The sequence below is a fragment of the Dryobates pubescens genome, chromosome 28 (assembly GCF_014839835.1).
Source record: "Dryobates pubescens isolate bDryPub1 chromosome 28, bDryPub1.pri, whole genome shotgun sequence".
NCBI lineage: Eukaryota > Metazoa > Chordata > Aves > Piciformes > Picidae > Dryobates > Dryobates pubescens.
In genome coordinates this window covers 7,931,119-7,958,811 of record NC_071639.1, presented here as the reverse complement: position 1 = coordinate 7,958,811, position 27,693 = coordinate 7,931,119, and the positions used below count along the sequence as shown (strand labels likewise).

The window sequence follows — 27,693 nt, the reverse complement described above, 5'->3', positions numbered from 1 at the left end:
GTCACAAAGCAGTTCTCACCTTCTTGTAAAGTTGTGCCTCTAAATGATTCTGACCATGGCCCTTCACCAGCAGGAGACACAGCTCTGACTGACACTTCATATACTGTGGAGCTGACCAGCTCCTTCACTGTAAACCTGGTGTCACTGATGTTTGAGACGACTCTCTCCTTCTCAGATGAATGCTGAGGTGACACTTTCACATCATAGGTCCAGTTCTGCCAAGCAGATAGACCTGTGAGATGCAAACAGTGATGTTATTGGAGTTGATGGCTGGAACAGAGGATACACAATCTTTGAGTAAACTGTATGTTGGAGACATTTCAAATATGCCCACATCAGGAGAATTAGGAAAGGGATACATTAAAAATGTGCATTCTTCAGCTCTGGGATCAACCAAGAGAAGTAGTCCAATCCACATGAAGAATGAAGTAGGAACAAGCAAAATTTTCCCTAATCAGATTATTTTCTGCTGTTCAAAGACACAGGTGCAGGGGACAGGCACCACAGCACAGTCACTGATCAAAAATCATTACATCTTTGGCATGCATTTTGCCTGTGACATCAGCAACCAACATTAGTGCTACTCCACATCACACTAAAGGTGGAGCCTTGCTTAAAGCCCCTTGCAGGTGGTGAGTTATCAGTATAAACTTATATTAATTCAGCCAGCTTCCTTTTCTGGTGAATCTTGTACTACATTTTTTCCCACTGAGGTAATTCTGCATCTTCCAGCAGCATCAGCTATTGAAGTCACCAAAGCCCAGCACCAGGAGAAGGGAAAGTTATTCCTCCAGAAAGAAAAGGAAGAGGCAGCTGAACTTACTGGTTCCAATAGCACGTTCAGGAGGTCTCCAGCTGATCACAGCTTGGTCCGATCCAAATAGCACCGTGACAAGCCGAGGAGGGGTTGGAAAGGGAAAAGGCTGAGTTGATGCCCCATAGAAAAGCAAGTTGCCAAAGCCCAAGTACTCTGGGTGTGCCAAATTGCAGTCCACCACATACTCATTGAAGTTAGAACTGCCCCCTGGAGAGACCTCCTCAAGGAAAACTGCAGTGCCATCTGTGACAGTGAATGTGTCATCCTCATAAGCAAAGCTCTCCATGTCATTGAATGGCACGTGGGATCGCAGCGTGTGAAGCTCTGAGCCATCAAGAAAGCCTGACACAAAGGTCTGCTCTGTTTTGTTGAAGAAAATAAGTCTCTTAGACTGGAAGCTGATCATGAAGTCCCTCAGAGCACTGGATTTCACTACTGGTGAAGCTGGGGAGGCAGTGCCAGGAAGGAGTGGAAGGTTTGCTCTGTATATACCATCCTTCAGGAGACAGAAAATATAGCTGCCCATGGAGAAAAATAGACCCAAATAACTACAGTGCAAGAAACTCTGCAGATGAGTCACAGATATTTCAACAGCTCAGAGATGTGATGTGCCTGTCTTCGTGTAGACAATAGGAAGATGCTTTTGGTGCTATTAATATACACCCTGGGAGAATTAAGCACATCACTTTTTACCTTCTGGGGATTTGGCTGGCAGATTGTTGGAGAATATTCTTCCATAATACCTCAAGTGTTAGGCAGGGGCATTTTAAATGCATAGAGCTTCATATTTATGAAAGCAACCCCCAAATTTCTGCACTGGAAATAGTTTACCTCTTCTGCTAACACTCTAGGGAACAAAATGCAGAAAGCAGCACTTCATGGTGTCACTCTGGTTCCAACAACTTTGCAGTTTGATATTTGTTGCCTGTTGCTCTTATGTTTTGGTAAGGCAATAGTTTGAAACAGGAACCCAGATGACTAAGGAATTGAAGACAATTAGAGAGGAGTTTCATAGCTTCTTTGACATCAAGTGTACCAAAGGAGGACACTCACCCATTATAGGGATCAGCTATGACCTTCAGAGGGGAGGTCACATAAAGAGGAGTGATGTCTTCAGCTGCTGTGCAGTTCTGTAACTGGCAGACATGTATCTGGGGAATAAGAAGAAAAAGTGGTGATGCATTCATAGGGTGCTTTCTAATGAGCAAACAAGCTGACCTGAGATTCCTTCAAGAGGACCAGACAATGAAACACACCTCTCTCTCAGACCCAGGGCCTTCTGGGCTCCTGAGTTGTCTGTTATCAGAGTACACAAGTTCAAGTGAATCCATGACAGCTTACCCTGAAAGAGCTGCCTGTCAGCCATCCTCCTCTTAACTCCCTACCTCTAAGCTGGAAGGAAAAGGCCAGTTTGGGGGCAACAGGCAAACTTTGCACATTGAGCCCCAATGGGAGAGCAAGAGCCAAGGACGTGCTTTTCTGATCCTGGCAGAAATACCTTTGGTCTTCTCTAACCTGCCATAGATTGAGAATTCCCTGCCACCACTCTGCTCATGTACAGCTCACTTGTGTCTATTTAACAGTACTGCTCTCCCTGCTCCTTAGCAGTAACTGAAATATCAGACATGGCAAACTAACCATTCGGAGCAACTCCCCAGTCCTTTGTGCATTAGAGAACTGCAAAAGTAAGTGCAAAAATCCGCCCCCTGGTGTAATTGGTGGTTTATGAATCAAGTGCAGAGTTGCCATCTATGTTTTCACTTCAAATAGAAACTGTTGTAATCCAAGGTGCATCACTGCTGTGAAACACTTTCATCCTTGAACACCTTCTGTCAATTATGAAGGGTGCTGTAATCACTAACTAGTTATCTGACCACCTTCCTGAGGCAGAGCAGGAACTGAATAGGCTAAAGGCAGAGCCAAGTAACAAAACCAAAGTTGCTTGTACTGGGCATGAAGTGGATGTGAAGCCACTCTCAAAACCGAAGCAATTAAACCCAAAGCTTTTTATGTTCTAAAGGGAAAAATAGGACAAAAACTCAGTGCTCCAAGCAGCCTATTTGCTTTAACTAGGATCTGGTATGCAAACCTTTCTTATTTATTTCAATTTTATTTAAACTCTGAAATATGTGAATATTATTAAAGCAAAACCAAAACCAGAACTATTTCTTCAATTATATTTTGTGCATGCATATATATCTAGATATAAATCAGATTTTTCTCATGTAAAATAAATCACAGCAATGGTTCAAATAAAACAAGAAATTAATTAAGCCCCAGAGCTCTACCTTTTCATTCATGACAAAGTATATCCTCTGGTAAAGCCAGTCCACCGAGATGGATGTAATATTCCCCCAGCCAGCAAAAAATAGCCTTAGGTCAGACACATCAGACATATTTGCAGCTCCTTTCACCCAGATGGAATGGCCCTCAGAAAAATAGACAGCTTGCTGGTAAACATTCACAGAAATCCCTAAAACCAGAAAGACATGTGCACACAAATAATATAAGAGAGAAGCTTGATTTTACCAGTTACTTGTCCTGCTTGTCTTGAACAGAAGTACTTTTCAATCTGCAACCCAACTGGAAGAAGTTTCACTGGGTTTTCCTCCTCTACTTCTAGTCTTCTTTCAGATAAAAAAGAAACTTTCCCATTTGCTATGTAAATGACATTACTGGAGAAAACTGCCCTTCTGGAAGGTCATCAGACAAAAACAGGTAACATGCAAACCAGCTGACAATGATCACCCCTCTCCAGAGCAAACAGATGCAAATGACATCTCCTTACAAAACACCACTCACTCCAGACTGCAAGCTAGAAATTATCTGCACCACCTCTGTGCTATCAAAGGGTATTCAGTCAAGGGCAATGTTTGTACTCTGGCATCTTTTTGATGCCATGAACTTCAGAAGGCAAACTCAGATTTCCACACTTTCTCTAAGTAGCAAATACAGCACCAGGGTTGATAAGGAACATTACAGTCACCGGCAATTTGAGATAATGTGAATGTCTTGATGACTCGGGCTGCTAATGTGTCATTATAAAGCTCTGTGCTCCAGATTAGATAGTGCACTAACATTCTCTTCAGCCAGTGTCTTTTGACACGTTGTATTGCTTCATTCTTAAGTTTAAGCCACTTCACTTCCCCATGTTCACATTGAAAAAACCCCAGTCATTAATCACACAGAAAGATCTGCTTTGGCTTCCTGTTATCCTGATGTAGATACCTACCATGGAAAAGGTCAGCTCTGAAGTAGCTGCCCTGATTCAGTGAAGAAAAAGCCACACTGAGAGAACAATTAATCTCTTCTCAGTGCCTGTCATTTACAAATAAATCATGTCCTGAAAGTTCCTTTTTCTCCCCACTGACTACAGAGGGAGGCTAGACACTGTATTAGGCAAGGTGAGGTGCATTCTGTCCTTGGTGACACAGAGGTTTAAGTCATACTTGAAAGAAGAGAGCACAATCTGGTTTTACCTGTGATGTTGTGGTGTACAATACCATTTTGCAGGCACTGGGCAGCTTCAAGGAATTGCTCTGTGCATCTCTTCCTTAAAGACTGGTTTCTGGATAGGAAGAGCCATCCTGTTTTTGCCTTAGCTAACAGAGAAATTCAGAATTTAGGTAACTGTAGCACAGAAAAGAATGTTGCTAACTTGGAACATCACTAGCAGACATGCATATGCACATGTACACCCATTTCTATGTGTGCCAAGTATTTATGGCTCAAGATTCGTTAGCCGTTGGAATGTGCTGCCCAGGGAGGTGGTGGAGTCACCGTCCCTGGAGGTGTTCAAGAGGAGATTGGACGTGGCACTTGAAGCCATGGTTTAGTAGTTGTGAGGTGTTGGGTGACAGGTTGGACTTGATCTTGGAGGTCTCTTCCAACCTGATTGATTCTATGATTCATGTACTTGGCATGGTATCACTGAGTATGTTTTGACAAAATCTTCATGTTAAGTATTTCATGTTATTAGAAGAAATATATTTTCTTGTCAGCTGTTAAAATCCCATCTAGAAAATGGAAGCATGTCCTCTCAGTAACTACCTTGGAGCACTGAGATGTTTTCCATCCATAACACAACTCAGGCCAACCGGCATCCCAGGTTGTTACGATGCTGTGTAGCCTAACAACATCTAGAACTGAAGAACAGGACTCTCTGATACATTCTTGACTCCTCACTGTACAACTCTTTGTCATGCACTGTTTGCAGTCTAAATATTATTCTCTTCTTCCAGGTAGATGGCAGCCCAGGGAATGTGACTTTGACCCCAGGAACAGACAGCAATAAGGACTCTGCTGCTCTTGTACCTTTGGATTCTGGAGTTGTGATGTTGGCTTCAGCAGAGGGTCCATCACCGAACTGATTCACGGCCACAATGCTGAATCTACAAGAAGCCACAGAGATGGATTTTGGTGTGCAAGCTTCTCTTGAAACATAGCCTGGGAAACATTTTATCAAGCAGGGCAGCTCCTACAGAAGTGTTTGAACCCTTATCTAAATACAATGTTCTAGGAAATGGGTAATAAAAATAAACCCAACAGAGGCTGACGTCCCCAAAAGTAGGACAACAGAATCTTCTAAATTAAAACACAAAATGGGGTTTGAGACCCAGAAGAATTTCATTTCAAAGAAAGATCTGCATTTACCAGGGCAAGCAGAATGCAGGCCTTTGTGTTTAATAAAAATCAAGCCCTTTTTCCAGATGCTAAGGACTAGAGAGGACTGCTCTGTCAGTCCCTGAAGATACTGAAAAGAAAAAGAAAAACAGCAGCTAAGAAAGTGCAGCAGGTTGGCCCTATACCAAATATCTTTTCCTTCCTCCCCATCTGACTTCCATTGAAGCAGCCAACTCATCTGAAACAAGTGCATCATCTCAGGGAAGACACCCTTGCTTTTGGCAAAGCTAGAAGTAAGTAGCATAAGTGTACAGAAGTGACATTCAGGCATAGCCTGTGCTATCTGGGCAATGAATGCTACAGAGCCTATGGCCATGGTGGTCATCTTTGCTTTTCATACCTGTAAGTGGTGTTTGGGAAGGTGGAATAGAACTGAAAGCTGTTCCCTCTTGAGGCTCTCAACAGTTGATGGTTCTTACTGGTCAGGAGCAAGTTATATCCAACAATCAGCCCATTGGGAAAAAGTGGTGGAAGCCAGCTAACTTCAACAGTGCTTGGACTTGAACTCTGAATGTCTTTAATGATAGGGGCTGTTGTAGGAACTGTAAGAAACAGAAATACCTGACTCTGGGAGGTCATTTAAGACATTCATTATTCTTTTTTCTTTTTCTATGTACATTTTTAGGTTTCATACCTGTTTGTCTGCACTAAGAAAGATCATTAGGGACAGCACAAAATTTCCACAATGGTTAACTTTTTTTTCATGTGTTTGTACTTCAGTCAAAACAAAAAGTTAAAATGCCCAATTGTACACAAAGATACTCAATGTGCCCTCAGTTTTGACCATCTATTTTCTTTCTGTGCACTCTGTTAAAACTAAAGGAAGGAAGCAGCCCTAAATCTTCTAGTTTAAAAAGCACAAATCATTCTGTTACTGAAGCATCAGTGTTTACTGTGAAAGAAACAACATGGAAACATGGACATAAGGAGGAAGTTCTTTATCATGAGAGTAGTGGGACACTGAAACAGGTTGCCCAGGGAGGTAGCTGAGACCCCAGAAACAAGTTGCCCAGGGGGGTAGCTGAGGACTTATCCCTGGAGATATTCAAGGGCAGGCTCAACAAGACTCTGGGCAACCTGACCTAATGGAGGATGTCCCTGCTCACTGCAGGGGGGTTGGACTAGATGACCCTTGGGGGGTCCCATCCAATCCTAACCATTCTATGTTTCTGATGCAATCCTGAAAGTCACAATTCATAGTGCAAATCATTACCTCCAAAAGCAAGTGTCCGGTAACTGGAACTAGGTGGAGAGTGGAGCTGCAGCTGAGATGTAATGACCCAAACTACTCGAAACACATATTCTGTGAAGGGTTGAAGGTCTTTGACTCTGTAGTAGGTTTCAGATACTACCTGGAATAATGCATAGATACAATATGATTATTTTTTTCTCCCTCCCTCTGCAACTACTATATTGGGTGTTATCAGAACAAAAGGGGGCTCACAGAACACAGAATCACCAAGGCTGGAAGAGACCTCAAAGATCATCAAGTCTAACCTGGCACCACAGACCTCATGACTACTAAACCATGGCACCAAGTGCCACGTCCAATCCCCTCTTGAACACCTCCAGGGATGGTGACTCCACCACCTCCCTGGGCAGCACATTCCAATGGCTAACAACTCTCTCAGTGAAGAACTTTCTCCTCATCTCGAGCCTAAACTTCCCCTGGCACAGCTTGAGACTGTGTCCTCTTGTTCTGGTGCTGATGGCCTAGGAGAAGAGACCAACCTCCTCCTGGCTACAACCTCCCTTCAGGTAGCTGTAGAGAGCAATAAGGTCTCCCCTGAGCCTCCTCTTCTCCAGGCTAAACAATCCCAGCTCCCTCAGCCTCTCCTCACAGGGCTGTGCTCGAGGCCTCTCCCCAGCCTCGTTGCCCTTCTCTGGACACATTCAAGAGTTTCAATAACATACATATTTCAAGATACAAAAATGCAGCATCTTATCTTTAGATTAGAGGAAATGTGGGAGGCCTTTTTTCAGCACAGACTTTGGTTTTCTATCCTTTCTAAACTTTTATCCTCATCTCTTTTTTCTTCAGATCACACTACTAAATCTAAACAATGAGTGGATGGATGGAAGAATGGATGCAGTGTAGTAGTAGATTTGAAGAATAAGGTAACCCCCCCTAAAATAATAACAACTTATTAAGGGAAATATAGTTTTTAAACTGTTGATACACATGCTACAAATCTAAGATCTGAAGGAGAAGAGAAGAGAAGAGAAGAGAAGAGAAGAGAAGAGAAGAGAAGAGAAGAGAAGAGAAGAGAAGAGAAGAGAAGAGAAGAGAAGAGAAGAGAAGAGAAGAGAAGAGAAGAGAAGAGAAGAGAAGAGAAGAGACGAGACGAGACGAGACGAGACGAGACGAGACGAGACGAGACGAGACGAGACGAGACGAGACGAGACGAGGTTGGAAAAGACCTTCAAGATCATCACTTCCAACCTATCATCCAACACCACCTAATCAACTAAACCATGCAACCAAGCACCCAATCAAGTCTCCTCCTAAACACCTCCAATGATGGTGACTCCACCACCTCCCTGGGCAGCCCATTCCAATAGGCAATCACTCTCTCTGTGTAGAATTTCCTCCTAACATCCAGTCTCAGCCTCCCCTGGCGCAGCTTGAGACTGTGTCCTCTAGTCCTAGTTACCCTAAAAGGTTTATGGCCTCCAGTCATTGTCCCCCAATGATTAATTCAGAACAACTTCCTGCTTAGCAAATTATCTTTGCCTTTGGTTTGGGGCACCAACTTGCCATGCTCTGTAAATGAGTGCAAGAGAGATGATGGCAAGATAACAGGTGTACAGGTGACGCAAAAGGACATAATATGAGAAGTAACTACTGAGTCAGAACCAAGCTCTAGCTAGCCAACTATTGTCTTTCAAAAGAACCAAAAGAAATTTCTCTAGGGAAAGGTAGGGGGGGAAAAAAGCCTGCAGTGATATTTCTCCTGAATATTCTGTCTTGACATTTTCTAAGCATGGCTCAACATGAAACAATGGTGAAGTTTTAAAGTTGCCCTTTAGTAGAACTTAGCTTTTTCTTCCACTAATTTGTCCAGTCACTTTTTTCAAGTCCTGCTTACTCTTTCTACTGATCTTAATACTTAGGAGTTTAAATGTAGCAGTTTAACATCCACGTGTGGCAGGAAGCAGCGGAACATTTGAGCTACGCACTCTGTGAGGAAATAACTTTCATTTGCTAGTTTTGCCCCTGCTACCAGCTAGTGTCCACCAAGGTTCCTAGTTCCTGTGTTGGAGCAAAGAGGGAGTAATTGTCCACTTCTCAGCCTCTCCATTCTGCTCATGATTTTGCAAGCCTCCTTTATGTGCCTGACGTACTATGCAATATATTTCTGTTTCTGGGGGTGCTGAATGACAGCCAGCTGAACATGAGCCAGCAGTGTGTCCAGGCAGCCAAGAAGGTCAATGGCATCCTGGCCTGTATCAGGAACAGTGTGGTCAGCAGGAGCAGGGAAGTCATTCTGCCCCTGTACACTGCACTGGTTAGGCCACACCTTGAGTCCTGTGTCCAGTTCTGGGCCCCTCAGTTTAGGAAAGATGTTGACTTGCTGGAATGTGTCCAGAGAAGGGCAACAAAGCTGGGGAGGGGTTTGGAGCACAGCTCTGTGAGGAGAGGCTGAGGGAGCTGGGGGTTGCTTAGCTTGGAGAAGAGGAGGCTCATGGGAGACCTTATTGCTCTCTACAGCTACCTGAAGGGAAGTTGTAGCCAGGTGGGGGTTGGTCTCTTCTCTGAGGCAACCAGCACCAGAACAAGAGGACACAGTCTCAAGCTGTGCCAGGGGAGGTTTAGGCTGGATGTTAGGAAGAAGTTAGGAAGTTCTTCACAGAGTGAGTGATTGGCCATCAGAATGGGCTGCCCAAGGAGGTGGTGGAGTCACCATCACTGGAGGTGTTTAGGAAGAGACTGGATGAGGTGCTTGGTGCCACGGTTTAGCTGATTAGATGGTGTTGGATGATGGGTTGGACTTGATCTCAAAGGTCTCTTCCAATCTGGTTTATTCTATTCTGTTCTACTCTACTCTATAATAAAACAAAACAAAAACAAAACAAAAACCAAATGAAAACAAAACAAAACAAAAACAAAACAAAACCAAAACAAAGAGCAGAGGAGGATTTATTTCCTTGCAAAGTAAGAGGAAACATTCTTCTTTACCTCTGTGTACCTCCAGTCTCCAGGGAGCTCATTGAACTTCCACTGAATAATGTATTTTACATCAGAGATGTTAGCTGGACTCCAGCGTAGTGTGACACTGTGGTTTCCAATGGTAGATGCAAACGGTGCTTCAGGCTTGTTCAAGCAGTCTGAGGGGAAGTAAATACAACAGTAAGAAAAAATTCTTTCACAGTGATCTCTGGGGGTTTAGGGTTAAAGGCTTATTGCCTCACATACCTGAAAGCTGTGAAGCTAATAAAAATACTCCAAAGAATATGTAGAACATGTGGCTGAATAAATCACATGACAGTAGAAGGACAATTTGATAATGAAAGCCTGAACTGAGCCAGCTCAGAGGCTCACAGGATGTTAGGGGTTGGATGGGACCTCCAAAGATCATTCAGTCCAACGTCCCTGACAGTGTAGGACCATAGAATCTAGCAAATCTAGCACAGGTGGCAAAGGAATACATCCTGATGGGTCTTGAAAGTCTCTAGAGAAAGAGACTCCACAACCTCTCTGGGCAGCCTGTTCCAGTGCTCTGTGACCCTCCCAGTGAAGAAGTTCCTCCTCAGGTTAAGGTGGAACCTCCTGTGCTGGAGTTTCTATCCGTTGCCCCTTGTCCTGTCCCAGGGTGCAAGTGAGCAGAGCCTGTCCTCTCCCTCTTGACCCCCAGCCCTCAGATACTTAGGAACATTTATTAAATCCCCTCGCAGTCTTCTCTGGTCATAGACTTAGAAATGGACACAGGGTGGAAGAATTCTAGCTCAATGCAAGCAAAGGTGACTACAACTCTGCTCTTGTGTCAATGCAATTTTAGTTACAGGTACTCAGTAAACCCTTTCTGAACAGAAACCTAGAGAGGTGTGGGAGAGGTTTGAAGATATTTTCAAGGGGGCTATTTCAATAGCACTGTATTGGCCCTGTTGTTTCCATGTAAGTTACAGGAGCTTTTGGCAGTGGTTTCAAGATCATAGGAACATAGAATCACAGAATGGTTTGGGTTGGAAGGGACCTTAAAGATTCCAACCACTTGCCATGGGTAGGGACACTTTCCACTAGACCAGGCTGCTCAAAGCCTCACCCAGCCTGGTCTGGAAATCTTCCAGGGATGAGGCTTCTAAAACTTCTCTGGTCAACCAGTTCCAGCGTTTCACCATCCTCACAGTAAAGAGCTTCTTCCTAATGTCCAATCTAAATCTCCCTCGCTCTAGCTTTAAATAGACAGGCCATGGATTGGTGCTCAACAAAGTATCATCCTAAACAGTTGAGACTGTATTCAAAAAAATCTCATGTCTGTGAAATAAAATTTTACTGCAAGACAGAATTAACTTCATTGCATTTGTTAAAACAGAAGAGTGGTGATCTTCCTGTGAACCCAAACACTCAGGAAGATATTCCTATTTTATTTTTTCTTTGCAAGGAAATCTAGATAATACAATAACACTAAAGACTATAATCATAAAACTGCATTTACCAGACCATGAACTGGACACAGAACTCTGTTCAGACTTACTCTGTGCTTCAACTCCATATGCATCCTCTGCACGGCTACAGCCAAACTTACAGGAAACTGTCTGTGGAGGGTACAGAACTCACTTGTTAGTTTGTTTGGCATAAAGGCAAACTTCCTCCTACAACTATACAAACATGTTCTGAATGCATGCAAGTCCTGTGGACATTTGGAATGGAATGGAATGGAATGGAATGGAATGGAATGGAATGGAATAGAATAGACCAGGTTGGAAGAGACCTTCAAGATCATCACATCCAACCCATCATCCAACACCATCTAATCAACATACAAACCAACCAACAGATCCCCTCTAAAAAGCAGCAGTACTACAAACTGACACCAAAGAGCTTCCCAAGAGCCTTTCCATCATTTCATTGGTCACTGAATTAGGGTTTTCCTCCTTACACACTGTCCCTTTGTTGAAAGCACAAATATGGGGATAAATTAAAGTTGGGAATAGACTAGAATGGCAACCATGGACTTGGGAAGCGATAGGTTTTAACCTGGTAATATGTTCAATATGCTGTTTCACCTTCTCCTGCTTCATCTACTTCCCATGAATGAGGCACACACTTACAAATGTAGTCCCAGCCAGTTTTCACAATAACTGAAATTAGTCATTGGTTAGAGCAGCCCTGCTAATTCCCACTTCCTTGATAGTAGTTACTCCTTCTGGTGCAGTTATGCCTACAAGTTGCAAACATACCAAATACCCCAGGGCACTGTGTTCTCCACACTCACATGCTAAGGGCAGAAAGTTTTCAGTCCAGGTACCAGCGTTACCCTGTTTAATGGGTAGAGAACTTAAGAAGAGGTAGTAGCATTTTCCAGGTGGATCTCAGTTAAAAAGCTGCACATAAAACTGAGCCTCCTAGAAAGCCAAAGCTTCTGAGAAGTGATGCTTTGAGCTTTTCTAGACAGGCATTTCATTCGGGCTTGTTCTGTTTTGCAGGTTCATTTGGCTTATGAAATCTTGAAGCTTGCTTTGTACAACAACCACCTCTCAAGTGAAAATTAACCTTTAGCTCCTGCAGAATCAATTCATTATGTTAAGTGAGCTAATTTTTATTAATTGCTCTTCCTGTGGTTCCAGGATGTACACCTCCAGTCCCCGATGGAAACCGATAAGGCATATTGCTTCAGATAACAGCTGCAGCTGACACGAGTTTTAGAGCTTGCTCAGGAGTATATTCCTATGGACATTACCTCACAGCCAGGCACTCAGTGACAAGGGCAAGCACTGAAGGTTTTTTCCAATGTTTTTTCTATTCAGAGAAATAAAATCCTCCCCTGTGAGTTCTCAGGACTGTTAGCAGGCAAAGATTCCGGTTATTAGCAGACATCAATTATCAACTGTACACTGGAGCTTTTGTTTACACCCAAGAATTGTTGAGTTTGTAGGGGAAGTGTCCTCAGTTTACATTCTGATTCATAAGGCCTTCTTTATTTAACAGGTGTTTCTGGCCATTTGGGGCTTGTCATGTTTTTCTTTCTTTTCCTGATCTTTGTCTGAACTGTAAATCCAATTTTTGTAAGAGGATTACTAAAGCTCCTAGCCTTCGAAATTTTGAGGGAAATTTGCCATCTGCTCTGCCTGAAAACAAGAAATCTTTGAATATCCTCCACTGATCAGGCCTTTTGGAATCCCCTTCCAGGGATGAGGCTTCTACAACCAGTTGCAGTGTCTCACCATCCTCATAGTAAATCATTTCTTCCTAATTTCCTACCCAAATCTCCCCTGCTCTGGTTTCAAATAGGCAAGTCAATGACTGGTGCTCAACAAAGCATCACCTGAAATGGTTGAGACTGCATTGTAAATGTCTCAGGTCTATGAAAAAGGTTTTACTATAAGGCAGAATTAACTTCACTGCATTTGTTAAAACAAGAGTGGTGATTTTGGTGTGAATCAAAACTCTCAGGAAGACATTTCTACTTTTCTTCTATCCAGGTAACAGAATAAGACTATAATTTTAAAGCTGAATTTACCAGACCATGAACTGGACACAGAACTCTACCCAGACTTACTCTGTGCTTCAACTCCATATGCATCCTCTGCATGGCTACAGCCAAACTTACAGGAAACCTGTATGAACCAGATCCTGCTGCCCTTTGTTGTGAACATTCCCACCAAATTCAGTGGCACTCCCTTGTTCCTAGGTGAGAGGGGACAAGGAAGTTCCTGGGCTGGCTTCATACCTATCACTGTAAATTCCAGTCCACCTGCAGCACAGAGCAAGCACTTCCCATCTGAGATCTCTTCCCTAAAGGGAAACACATTGTCCCTTACTCAATTGTGTTTTACTTCATTCAGACTGTGTCCAGTCAAGAGTGTGATTTGTCCTCTAGCTTCCACTCCTTATTCCCACTTCTCACCCAGCTGATGTCACAGCAGCCTTAACAAGCATTCACGTTTGATGGCATCAATGAAAAACTGGGCAGAACAAGACTCCTGGGAGCACCTAGAACATTGTTTAAGTAGATGTGTACTGGGTTCTATACTAATGTGACTAGTCTGCTTTTTAAAAGCATTAGTTTTTGATACACAGCAGATTTGACTGCAAACATGTTCTTAGCCACCCTGCTGGAAAGAAGGGGTGCATGTACATAACTCACTCTTCAGCTTTAGGGAGCACAAAACAGACATGGACTGATAAGTTTGTGTATCTACATTGTATTTCTTAGTACTACTATGGTAGTATTATACTCTGCTATTATGGTACTTACTATGTGGACATAGTAATCACTGAAATCATGACTTACTTATTTTTTACTGATCTGATAGTATTTAACTTACCTCACATGCTCTGCTGTATGTCTGGTTCTGCCAAGAAGCAAGTCAGGAAAATGTAGGATTAGCATGCACATAATAATAGAGTATTTCAAGCAGATAATATCAATTAATTAGAAGTTTCTTCCAGCGAAAGTACACTGCAAAACCTTATCATTGCCAGGTAATGAGAGAAGGAAAAAGCACACTTGAAATAACCCCACAGAAAGTCAACATCAAAATGATGCCAAGAATGAATGAGCTTCAGGTGTTCAAGAGGTCCAGGAACAAAAGGCCAGTTTAAAAACTGCCATGGCAGTTGTCCCAGACCAGTGCTCAGTCTCATCCATCTGGTTTAGCAAAAGCAAGAAATCAATCTAGAAAGGACCATGTGCTTCATTTACATCTGCATACAGCTCTGGGACGGTAAAATCCTGAATTCTTTCTCACTGCTTGAGAGTCTGAGCGAGTGTTTGAGCCTAATGAGCTGTAAAACATCCCCACATTTTGGCAAACACAGTAAAAACTTTCTGTGTTCCAGGTAACTCCCATGGCAAGAAGGATTGCCTTCTGAAAGGAGAATTTATGAAGGCACTGAGTAAAAATATGGACATTACATCTTTTCACAGGCACACTGCTCTGGTTAGGTTTTCCACATCTGCCATTGGATAAGGTACTCAATGGACTGGAGACAAGTGCTGCAGAGCCAAGGCTAAGGCAATACTCACACATTTCAGTGGGCACTGGGTTTGCACTGTTGCATTCCAAAGCTGGCATCCCTGTGTGCACTGCAAAGACAGACAGTGGCTTTGAAAAGGACCTCTTTAAAGAGAAGGAATACTTCAGCACTAAGGGTGAGGAAAATACATCCATTTCCAGCTGCAGGAAAACATTCTGCACCACCGACTTTTATTTTAGCAATAAAGTAGGAGTTTACAGCACTTAAACACTGTAACAAAAATATTAAATATACCAAAGATTTCAGGTACTCAGTTACTCCACTAAGGGAGTTATGTTCTATACTGCCCTTCTCAATGTATAGAGTGGAATTAACTCATTCTCAGAGACTGGTTTTGCAAAACAAAGAGATTTTCAGGTAGGTGCCCAGCTCCAGTAAAGACTTTGACATCCTTGCACATACCAAGAGCACTTAAAAGGACTACAGGACACCAGAGCAGCCTCTATCAGCTGGGAGAGTGAGGCCTTGGGAAAGGGCTGCTGAACAGCTCCAGGAGCAGGAGGAGCCCTGGCTAAAGCAGTGCATCTTCACTCTTGCTCTGGGAATAAGCCAGCCATGATGTGTGTGTGTGTGTGTGTGTTCAGTGCTCCTTCTCTCCCAGCTTTATTTCGCCACTTGCTCTCTGCAGAGCAGTAACAGAGGTGCAGGATGCACAGTGGAAAGCCATTCATCACAACCCACTCACTCTCCAACAGGCAAGGCATCAGCTTCAAACCCATGATCTTATAAATAATATGTGGTTTGCATTTGATGTTGGACCCTTCTCCTTTATTCTGTCCCATCCACTTGTCAATGGTCCTGTACGTTATTCTTTTTAAAGGGAAGCTGTAAGGGAACAACTTTGGAAGCAGGAGACTCTGTTATCAAACATTACAAAGCCTCATGAAAAAAAACCAAACCAAAACCAACAACAGTAAGACTTGATAACACTGAGCAAGGACACACAGCAACCTAAACCTCTAAGTCAATGTGGCTATGCATTGTCACGGCAACACAGCCTTTTATGGTCCCAGTGTCATAAATGACCCAACCTCACTAGATATCAAGTGCTGAGAAGCAGCTTCCCACTAGTCTCTGTGGAAAATATTGATGACTGATTTCTCCACAAAGAATATATGTAACCACCAGCTCAAACTGCATTTGAAATCTGAACTGGGGGAACAGCAGATAAGGTCCTTACTGCTGGGGAAAGCGCACGTCAATCTAGTCCTATAGAACACTACCTTTTTAACAAGAGTAATTTTAAGCTTTCTCCCATCAAATAGCTGAGAAGAAGGGGGGGGGAAGGCAAGCAAAACAAAGGAAAGCAAAACAAAAGAAAGGAAAACAAAAGAAAGCAAAGCAAAGTAAAACAAACAAACAAATGAACCGCACAAAGGCTGCTGAACAAAGCAGACCTAATGGTTTGCATTTTAGAGGTTTTTATCTCATTTTCTCTCATTTCTGAGTATGAACTTTGTAGATCACCATGTGAATGTGACTCACAGCAGAGCCACGCATTTTCTTTAAACAAACAACAAACAAAAAATAATAGTCGAGTCTTTAACATTTGGAGCCAAATCTAAGCACACAACCTGCTGACTCATACTGCCAGGCGACTGTGCACATTGAAGTCTTTGACAATGTGAGCATTGTGCTCGTTTTATTCCAATAGCAGTAACATATAAGCCTATTAATTAAGAAAGCAAACCATTACTCACCGCCCCAGTGATGTCACTAACGTTGCAAAGGGGAGCAATTCCAGGTTCTCCTTCCTATCAGAGAGAAACACACAGTATCCCAGAGAGTCAAAATGTTGCCCCAAATTCTATGATTAAAACATGTTAAAGCATTGGTTTCTTGTAAAAACAAATATTCTTTGACTGATGTTACTTCATTTGAAGAACTTTATTACTGGCACATCAGTACCTTCTCACTTGAGACTAATTTCAGACTACCATCCAGCTAAGGCATTGGCAGAATTAGCTCAGGTAGGAATTTGGCTCCTGTCTCCTGACTCTGGTTCACCAAGTCAATAACAAAAGTTTCAGAAGTAGGTTGGGTATAAATGACAAAGCCAAGTGGCTTTGAGCCCTTGCTGGAGGAAAGACCTTTCTTCAAGCTAAATGCCTTTTGTCTGCCCTTCTTTTGAAGGGGTTTTACACAGCCATATGGTGACCGCCCTTCCTCTCCTGCCGAAAGCGCTGTGGGGCTGAAGTGCCTGTGTTTTCACTCCGTTAGAAGTGTGCAAACCCAGACTCCTCTCGTGAAGTGTGAATGATCTGGGGGCATATTTAACAGCCTTAGAGGAGCTGAATGTTAGGCCTTCAGTTATTTTCCCTGCAAACAGGTTAGATCACCCTTAATAAAACAACTCTCAGGAAGCAATTCTCAGCAAACTGCACACACCGCCGTGACAATAGCGAGAATTAAAGGTGTCACAAAGCAAATGTGAACACAATAAGCAGAGTGGGGGTGGGTGAAAAGTAAGATTTACAGCTCTCAGACTCTAAGAGTGTATTTTTCTCATCTGAATCCCTTACACAATACATCCACTGAACATGAATGTGATTTTCCTGTCTTTCAAAGCTGAGAGGGAGAGCAACTTATTTCTTATTCTGAATTAATTTAAGCTGAAATCAAAGGATCTCCATCAAAGTTATCGTTGCATGATAGACTTCCATCAGGGAAGGCAATTAACTCTTTCACTGATGCAAGAGGAAGGAATAGTTTTAAAGGAACTGTCAAGCCAAATTTATGACATAAAATGGAGCAGGTGATAGTCCTCTGCAGTAGGCTTCCACGGTTATTTAGCCCCAAGGCACAAAATGCACTTCTTGGAGGGCAAAGGTGCATGATCTTCTAAACAAATCAGCATTTCAGGCAAGCAGTAACAAGGATGTAACTGCTGAAAGCCTCATGCAGGATTATTTCTTACATTTGAGAGGTTTTGCTTAGCTTTGTCATGCATCAGTAGAAGGAAAAGTGATACATTCCACTCAGCTACTCAAAGGAACACTATGAAAGTGCAAGATTGAAGATCCAACCACTTACTTTAATATTTAAAGACATAGTCACAATTTAAAGCACAGGTAGCTCGAATAAGAATCTGAAACTTGTTCAGGATAAGTGTGCAAGCCACAGATTCCCAGACCATTTCTGGTGAATTTACAATTTTTCTAGGCTTACATAAGAAAAGTCACAGACTAGACTGAAACTGGTAAGTGAAGTGAATAAACTGCAAGCACAAAGGTTTCTCTCCTTCACCCTCCAGGTGCTTTGGTGTTTATAGTAATTTCAGGAGCTGCTGGAAGAGAAGTATGAAAAGAAACTGCAAAATAAAAACTCAGGCAGTCTGAGGAAGGGAATTTCTTCCTTACCAGGTTTCACAAAGCCTGATGAATGGGATTTCAGCAGCTGTTGGAATAGAAAGATGTAAAGAAACTACAAAATAAACACCCAGGCAGACTGATGAGTGGGCTTTCTTCCTTACCAGGCTTCACAAAGCCAAACGTTCAACATCAGTCCTCAAACTCTTGGAAAAACTGATTCTCAGAAAGCTGCTCTACAACAGGACATTTTTACAGTGCTAGCAACCACCAAGGCTTCCAAAGGTTAAGTAGGGTTTTCCAAAACTTACCAGGTTACTTGTACATAAGCTTTGACAGTCCTTCAAGAAAGAACAGCACACAGCAGAGATCCCCACACAATAAAAGGCAGCAAGTCTGGCTAGCGGGAGTTCCACCAGGCAGGAGTTCCTCATAACTTAAGCAATTTCATCTGTCAGCCTGATTCTTTCCTTGGCTTGGCCTCACAAACGCCTTTTGGTTGAGATGGCAGAGAGGTGAGAGTGAAATTTCTGCATCTGGGTTTACTAAATGTTTCAGAAATCCTGGTTCAGGCTCCACTCCTTCAACAACTTTTCAGCTTCCTGGAGCACTTGTCTTGAAATTGCACAACGTCTATTTCATAGTTTCTTATTAAACCACTGAAACAAAAGAGCTGGCCAATGAGATCAGCGGATCCCCTTGCATAAATATCATTAATGCAAAGAGGAAACTCGGTGCAGTGCCTTAATCCAGGTGCTCCAACAACACAGAAAGAGGGAAAGACTGGGAGAAAATTGGCCTGATGTTCATTTCTGCTATGATTAAGCTGTTTCTTAGTATTTTGAAGTGGATATAGCAAGGGAAACTTGATTGTGGTGAAGAACAACCTTGTCAGAACACTATAGTTCATACTGGTCAGTACAAAAATGTTAGTTCACTGTTTTAATGCCTGACTCCAAATGTTCCATTTCTACACCAAAATACCACTCAAAACAGACCCCTGTCTGCCTTGTGATCCAAACAAACTAACCACTGCAGATCTGGTCGGGGTTCTCTGCATGAGTGGGAGTTGTTTCACTACAAAGTTTCTGCCCATGTCACTGAAGAAAATTGAAGCTGATGGATAGATAAATTATGTACCTCATTTAAAGAGAGCTGAAGAGTCCCACATGAAGTTAGAAACACACATTAAAGAGGTCAGTGAGAATTCAAGCTTAAGACACACCCGTCTCCCAGTCTGTGGCACATCTGTGTTGTACTGGCAGAGATAACCACAGCCCCTCATATATATGTGTGTGTAGAATAGAATAGAATAGAATAGAATAGAATAGAATAGAATAGAATAGAATAGAACAGAACAGAACAGAACAGAACAGAAGCAAAGCAGAGTAGAGCAGAACAGAATAGAACAGAACAGAACAGAATAGACCATAACCAGGTTGGAAGAGACCTTCAAGATCATCGTGTCCAACCCATCATCCAACACCATCTAATCAATTAAACCATGGCACCAAGCACCCCATCAAGTCTCTTCCTGAACACCTCCAGTGATCTTTTGAAATCTATGTATACATGAACAAATGTTATCTGATTTTCCTGCGTGTGTATTATGTATGATAAATAGGATGTGCTAGTTTTAAAACAACCCAGCAGTTTGGTAATCAGTTTAAGCTGCCACATTCTATCATTGCTGCTTAAAGAGGGGACTCACTTTGCCACCTCACCTTCCCAAGCCCCACTCACTCAACAAGCAAATATTCCTGCAGTCATGTAGTAAACCAGGCTGAACATCTGCTTAACACTAACCCAGCAACAGCAGCAACTGGTTAGCATTAACCTAATGGTTTTCTCTGATGGAGGCTGCAGCACAGCCCCATGTACTGCTGTGTCCTTTTGTGGAAAGTGAAAGGAGCTAAAAGCACTGAGGCAAGAGGAAAGGATAAGCCAGCTTGGGGAAAGCCCACAAATACTGCCAAGCATGTGGCTTGAAGACAGGCAGAGGAAGAAAATCAATTTAGGAGCAAGATCCTTCCTTTTCTTCCACTTGTCCTGGAAAACACTTCGGAGTTTAGTTGTGCATTATCTCAGCCTCTTTACCACTACTCCAGGGAACTCCTAGACCTGAGGAACACTTCTCTAAGCTGTGCTTAGATTTCAGCTAAAGACTTTCAGTCACATGTGTAAGGGGAAGTCACTGCCCCATTTGTTTGTCATTTCTCCTCTCCAAAAGGGTGTTGCCCCCTGCTCCAACTCATCAGCAAAACTACTTGAGAGGGAACTCCTTAGCTCCAGCCAAAAGAAGCCAGTTTAGTCTGACTGCTTAAATAGTAGCTGTTTGTTAATCCAGCTCATCTTGACTCATACTCCAAGAAAGGGTGGCCACAACTGAAATACCTTTGGGTTCCTGGCTTTTACTACATCTCACACTGCTCCCGGATAAAGCTCTGGTAAACAAATATGTCTAAGTTCAATCATTTAAAAAGCATTTTAATTTCATTTAATTATTAGAGGTGTGGGATGTGTGGTTGTTGTTCTTTGGGCTATTTTTAGGAACTAATTGACTGTTAGGATATCTTGGGTTTTGTTTAGGGGTGTAGAGAGAGGTGCAGTGGGAGGAGAGGAGGGATCAAGTTAAGAACCTGGCAAGAAATGTAATCAATGTGCATCTGAAATCCCGAAGAAGCAGTCATATGAGAACGTTGTTATTTGGCTTTTAGGCCAAGGAAATGTGGTTACTGACTCTTTCTTCAGAACTGGTAAGATCTGTTATTATTGATGCTGATAATTCCTGTGAGTGAGTATTTGCACTGTGCCTCATGCCTGCCTTGCACAAATGGGCTCTGACCATTACTGAGGTGTAGAGAGTTAATAAACAGATAACATTAAAGACATTATTCAAATAAGCCACTCGGTTTATGATGCAGAAAATTTTGTTAAGGGTTCCAACGCTGGTTTCCACCAGGTGTCACTGTAACATCCCATAAATCAGGGCCTTCAAGGGAGGTGGGAAAAGCTTTGAATCGTCTCCTTTCTTACTTTCTTCCTAACACACCAGCCGAACAAATATCACTTCACCTGAGCCATTGGATTTTTCACCTGAATTTCAGGAATTCTTCAGGAAAAGGGTATTTCTGAGCTTTAGAAACTGAACTTGTAAAATCTGGAAATGATGGAGAATTGAGTCTAATTTTTAAGTGCATCTCTTCCTTAAAACTGTATCCTGGCACAGAACTGGGGATCCAAATTCTGTGTGATATCATTAATAAATCTCGTCCTTCATATTATAGATCTCCTTTCAGAACATAAGTTCCTTCATCCCAAAGACCAGCACAGGGAGAGGATCTACAAGGGAGAAGAGCATGAACAAGGAGAAAACCAGCAGTGTAATGAGAAACAGAGAAAAGCAAACTCTGTTATAATTCCCTTCCTGAACAGCAGTATGTATCAGAGCACCTCACAAATTATGGATTCATCTTTCAACCTCCTTTGAGAGCAGTAGAAATATGCACAGGCAAATGTGGGCTCTCATATCTTGAGGAGAAAAATGCACATTCTTACTGCCAGTAAAGCAAATGGCTAACACCTTTGTACCTGAAATTATCATGACCCATGAGGACAAATATTTCCTACATGTGAACACGCACATGGTTGTTCAAATGCATACATGAGTTGTACAAGCAGGCTAATGATCTAAGACACAGAGCTTTAGGGATTCACTCTATTTACAGCAGAACAAGGAAATTCTTAGGTGAAGGAAGGTTGGCAGCCTCCTCTATCATACACCCCAGCTACCCCTACAGCCAGAGACATCAGCTGGGAAGCATCACCTGGGCTGCCAAAGGTTACAGACCAGAACAACATAGTAACAAAAACTGATGCCAGCTTCAGGTTATTTAATACTCCAGATCAAAACTTTTCAAGTTTCAAAGCAGCTCCCAACTGACTCAGTCCAGGAGACATACAATCATCCCTACCTCACTGGCAACATCCTCCATCAAAAAAGGGAGGCCAAGCAGCTCAAGGTAATACCCACTGCAGCAATTTGGTTTCAATCTGTTCTCACAGGCAAGTTAGGCACCTAAAATCTCATCAGATGAAACACTTGACCATGTGCCACCATTTAAACACATCTGTGTGTAGCTTCACAAAACCACAGGAGCATTGGAAGGACTGCAGAAACAGAAAAGGGGATGGCTGAGGAGGCAAGGAGAGAGGCACCCAAAGCTCTCAGATGCCTGCCCACCTCAACATGAGTTTAAACTTCTTTACTGTAAGGGTGACAGAGCACTGGAGCAGGCTGTCCAGAGCTGTTGTAGAGTCTCCTTCCCTAGAGACTTTCAAGATGGGTCTGGATGTGTTCCTGCGTGATCTGCCCTAGGTTATCCTGCTTTGGCAGGGAGGCTGGACAGAATGATCTCTGGAGGTCCCTTCCAATCCCTACCATTCTATGGTTTCATGATTCTGAGATTCTCTGTGCAATCTGGACTGCTTGTGCCCCCAGTTACACAGTGCTAAAAATTCCCTGGCGTCCCTGAATTCATGAGTCCCGTCTGGATGGGAGAGGAAGCCGAGAGAGCCGAGAGCAGGGACTGTCAATGCCATAACCAGCCTACAGGGCAGAGCAACGAAAAGGAAAACCTCGGGTTTTACTTATCAATTTCTAACCCTTTTGTCTTGTGAAAGTAGCCTTGAAAAGATCTACTGCTGTGAAGCACTCACTAGCGGTGATGGATTTTCACTCTTTTCCAAAGACCACGGATTACTCACATTTCCCTCCCCAGCAATCGGCCCCCATTAGCTTTTGAATTTCTCAGTAAAATAAGTGAACAAGGACCCTAAGGGCAAAAGGCTTCCCTCCACCGCCCCTGCCTCCCTCCCTTCGTATTAGTTAGCGCCACTGCGCAGGCAGCTGTTTGTCTGGCAACAGCAGGCAGTCAGTCAGGGAGCGCCGAGCACAAACAGAGGGAAGACCCAACAGGAGAAACCCCCCGGAGTCTGGCTCAAGATTTATATCTATCTCTGCAGATTAGAGAAGTGGGCTTGGAGAGGGGGGAGAAGCAGCCTGTTAAACGGGATCAAATTGGAAAGACAGTCATGCATGAGATACTTAGCTAAACCAGTCAGGAGACAGGGATTTGCTTCTATTGATCTGCAGTAATGATGACTGGAGAAATGTCTCATTAAACAATGTCCAATGATGGATTTCAGACTAGTTAAATTTGAATTCTGGAGATTAACAACGGCCAGAGATGTGGAAAAGCTAGGCCCAGGGCAGAAAATACAAGGAATAGCAAAGCATAACATAGATCTAGAAATACAATGCTGAAAAAGGTCAAATCTTTAAAATAAATAAAGGAATAAAATAAAGACTATATCAGGTCTCACTAAACCATGTTTGTGTAACCACCCTGTGTGACACCAGGGGAGAAAGAGAGCTAGCACAAAGTGACAATAAAATCCATGCTGTTAAGTAGATAAAGCTTGCTCTGCTTTTTGCTTTAAAGAAGATAGGTTGGCAAGGTCTTTGCAAAGCTCTTTAGTGATTTGTTCAGCTGTATTATCTATTAGATATCTCCCCATTGTTACTAAGCAAATGTGCAGTCTAAAATCTAAAGAAAACTAGATTTCAACATGCACAAGTAGTAAACAGGGCAGCAGTCTGAAATGGCCTGACCTGGCATCTCTGGAGAGGACTGCATGGGAAAGAAGTACAGAGGTTTTTAGAGAGGAAGAGCAAGAAAGAAGATTGCATACTGTAGAGGGAGGGAGCGTGTAGATTGGTGTATAAGAAGATATAAGACCAAGATTAGGAGAAAAAGACAAAAGAAGCAGAAGCAGTAGTGCAGATTATGTGCTCTTTGTAGAGAGCTTCATAACAGTCAGATGCTCAGTCTGCATAAACATCTCCAATAAAGGCTTTACCTCTGACACCTCCTGGTTTCCACAGCATTGCAAAACACCTGAACACATTTCCACTCCCAGATCTTCCATGGAAAGAAATTGTTCATCCAGCAATCCAGAAGAGAGTCTGTCTGCCTGGAGTTTCTGATAGCTACAGAGGCAGGGGTGTCCAGCCTGGAGACATGAGTTAGCAGGGGCTGGATCTGACTACACTTCACTGCCTGTGAAAGCATGCTGCTGGAGTGCTGTTCGGTCACCATGCTTTCAGTCCCACTCCCTCAAAAGTTCCTGTCCTCATCTCTGCTGAGCAGTGCCCTTGGATACAGATTCCCACTGGTGCTCCATAGGAACAAGAGGTTCCCTTTCTCCACATATGCATGGGCAAAGGCACTCAGAGAAGAAGAAGGAAAACAAAATGAACAAGTTTTCTAAACTTTTTTTGAGCCGCCAACAGACAAACACAGGCTTGGTGCAGACAGCTGGAGATATGTCTGACCCCTTCTTGTTTGAGGGACAGGGAAACATGCCCTGGGAAGACCATTTCTAAATGTTCTTCTGCTGAGGGAGTTTCCTCCCAGCCAAAGAAAATTTCCCTCCTGAAGATGTTTTCTTCACTAAGAAGTCAGGCAGGTGACAGAGTGAGGAGGAGGCAAGCACACAGAGCTACACCTGAACACTAAAGACAGCAGCCCTGACCTTTCCCCACCTCTTTCCAGACCTCATCTTCCTCTGCCTCAGCAGTGTGGCCATTGCCCATTACACCACCTGTGGCGCTTTTTTCCTCCTCCCATGAGCTAATTCAGGTCCTTAACACAGCACAGAGCCACTCACCTTGTTATCAGGAAAATGTTCTGCTGACTCAGCAAGTTGCTTTGCCTCAACACAACATCAGGTGAGCCGCAGAAGAGGGGAAGTAAGGCCAGGAAAGGCACCCTTTGACCCTGCTGGCTTGCACCTTCATTCTAACAGCTGATACTGTTAACCACATTCAGGTCTGAGAATGCATTGTTGTCCCTTAATGGAGACAAACCTGGGAGGGGGGGGGGAGGAGGTGTCTGCTGCTCTTGATCTGTTTGAATATGATCTTGCACAACAGAGGAGTGAGCCCTCTTTGCATTATGATAATAGAAAGAGTTGGCCTTTTACTGTGACCACAGCTGGACTCCCAACAGATTTGCAAAACAACAACATGCTTAAGCTATCATAACAAACACTACCTCAAGGTAAAGCAGGCTGGGACAGGGAGAAGCACTTGGTGCCATGGCCTAGTAGTCATGAGGTGTTGGGTGACAGGTTGGACTTGATGATCTTTGAGGTCTTTTTCCAACCTTGGTGATTCTATGATTCTATAAGGAAGCTCTCCAGCACCTTTTATGAACTCTGGGGCCAATGACAACCACCAGTCATGCATGACTAATATAACTAAGAATACAGCAGCTTTAATGAAAAATGCTAAATAGAAGCATGCCAGGTGTTCCTTCTTTGGGATGGAATAGCTGAGAAACTGCACTGTCCCCACAAACCTAAGTGCTAAAAATTCTCAACTACTGCTCATTTAGTATATCACAAGGAGTGAATGTTTCAAACTGATTTCACTGTTCACCAACCTGCTACATTTGCTTTCTGTTACCCAGTTAGCTTTGACAAGGAGCCTGAGCTAGGCTCTGATTTTACTCTGCATTTCATAAAGAGGCACACTAATACATGGAATACTGTAAGTGAAATATGAGAAAATACTCAAACTCAAGCCCATATTTCTTAAGAATTATGTTTTAAAAGGCACAAAGGTCTTTGCAAAGACAGATGACATTTGATCATTTTTTCTTCTACATTTAATAAATAGCCTGGCCTTAAAAGCAATTGACAGTGAACCCTTAAACTATATATACAGTTGTAATCCACAGCTGTGACAGTTATGAATTGCAAGAATGTGACCTTGTAATTCATTGGTGCAGCGCCCCAGTGCTATGTGGAAAAGTTGCACAAGAAGCTTTTTACTCTGTGCACAATGATTATTGCAGATTTATGAGCCATGATTCCACTCTGCATAACTGCTTTACTTCTGGGAAGCTCCCAGTGCAGACTTCCACAGGACTCAAAGTGACCACTGGAAGGAGGGAGGAAGCACAGTCCCACGCATCACTAATTACTACATTAATAAAGCATGATTCCCATCCCTCTTTCTTCAAAGAAGGGAAAGGCCATCTCTCCACTTACTTTTCAACCCCTCAGGCTTTCTGCCTGAGTTTCTATCACACCCTGCAAGAGAACTGCAATGTGGCATGTGCTCTTGAAATTAGGAAGAAGAGCTAAAGCTGCTGCAAGCTGGCTGTTTTCTGCTCATCAGGGAGTCACAGAATCACACAGAATCACAGAGTCACCAAGGTTGGAAGAGACCTCAAAGATCATCAAGTCCAACCTGTCACCACAGACCTCATGACTAGACCATGGCACCAAGTGCCACGTCCAATCCCCTCTTGAACACCTCCAGGGATGGGGACTCCACCACCTCCCTGGGCAGCACATTCCAATGGCGAACGACTCTCAGTGAAGAACTTTCTCCTCACCTCCAGCCTAAACTTCCCCTGGCGCAGCTTGAGACTGTGTTCTCTTGTTCTGGTACTGGCTGCCTGGAAGAAGAGACCAACCCCCTCCTGGTTTTGGTTTGGTTTAAGTTTTGTTTGTCTTGGTTTGTACTGTTTTGGTTTTCTTTTAAAGGGTTTCTCACATTACTTATATAACACTCCACGTTTTAGCTGATACAATGACAAGTTACCTACAGAAAAATTCTGCTTAAAAGGAGTATGTTCCTCCAATCCTGCTGATTCCAAGTTCAAAGAAGTGAAACTACATAGGCAATTAACTACTCCACACTTTTGTTTTGAAGAATATAACTAGACTGACTGCTGTCTTCATGAAAAAGTTATTGTGATTCAAACATAATTTGTTATTCCTGGAAGCGACAGCTTGGACTTGATGATCTTTGAGGTCTCTTCCAACCTTGGTGATTCTGTGACCAAGGGATTGCTTCATATTTTGCCCCAGTCATTTCTTAGGTCTTACATGGATGCAGCCTCATAAACATAAGTAAACGACAACTTGCTTTCCAGGGGGAAAAATGCAGACTATGCAAATTCAGCTGTGAACTCCCCCTCAAAAAAAACCCCAACATGCTACAGTTAAAAATTACAGGCTGCCTATATGCTAAAAACGTTGGTGTTTTGTTCAATGTGTGAGGGCTAGAGCCTTACAGAAACAGGAAGGCTCTTTAAAACACCTACAAAAAGACAATGAGAGCTTTGTCGTTGACAAATTGATCAAGGATGCTGCCAACCAGTAAGTTATAAAACAGTAGGCTCTGTTTTGACAAAGAGCATCATGAATCTTTAGATCATAATATTTTTTTCAAGGCAACCCTAAAACAATATGTTTAAACAAAAAGGGAACATTCTGTCCCATATTTCTTGACAGGATTTGAGACAGCAGCACGGCACGTCTGGTTAATTGTGTGCAGAATCTGGGTGATTAGCCACTTTATTTCATTTCACTTGAATGTAAGAAAATTTATGATCTGAAGTCTACCAAGCAGCTGTGAGAAACTGCAAAATATGTGGCAGTGGGACAAATGATTAGTCTTCAGCTTGATCTCATAATTACATCATAATAGGTGACATGATTGGATAGGTTACAGTAATTAAAGTGATGAAAAGTGCACATTCATCCCCTATATGGCTCTCATTAGAGTTATACCCAACTGCTACTATTGTAGTGAATGAGGCTTC

The 27,693-nt window shown here is 42.8% G+C and overlaps 1 protein-coding gene across 1 annotated transcript in view; it reads right to left on the bottom strand.

Annotated features, from left to right (window-relative positions):
* The window catches only part of ROS1 (ROS proto-oncogene 1, receptor tyrosine kinase), a 73,733-nt gene extending 55,289 nt beyond the window's left edge, over positions 1-18,444 (bottom strand). Inside the window, exons 1-14 of the mRNA XM_009906067.2 lie at positions 18,322-18,444; positions 16,403-16,456; positions 14,692-14,751; positions 13,991-14,017; positions 11,197-11,257; positions 9,681-9,829; positions 6,714-6,852; positions 5,841-6,042; positions 5,132-5,208; positions 4,297-4,419; positions 3,106-3,290; positions 1,871-1,968; positions 824-1,335; positions 20-232 (exon numbers count right to left, since the gene is read on the bottom strand). Of these exons, the coding sequence (XP_009904369.2) occupies positions 20-232; positions 824-1,335; positions 1,871-1,968; positions 3,106-3,290; positions 4,297-4,419; positions 5,132-5,208; positions 5,841-6,042; positions 6,714-6,852; positions 9,681-9,829; positions 11,197-11,257; positions 13,991-14,017; positions 14,692-14,751; positions 16,403-16,456; positions 18,322-18,444 (2,023 nt within the window). The remainder of the gene's footprint in view (positions 1-19; positions 233-823; positions 1,336-1,870; positions 1,969-3,105; positions 3,291-4,296; positions 4,420-5,131; positions 5,209-5,840; positions 6,043-6,713; positions 6,853-9,680; positions 9,830-11,196; positions 11,258-13,990; positions 14,018-14,691; positions 14,752-16,402; positions 16,457-18,321) is intronic.
* Positions 18,445-27,693: the final 9,249 nt, after the last annotated feature.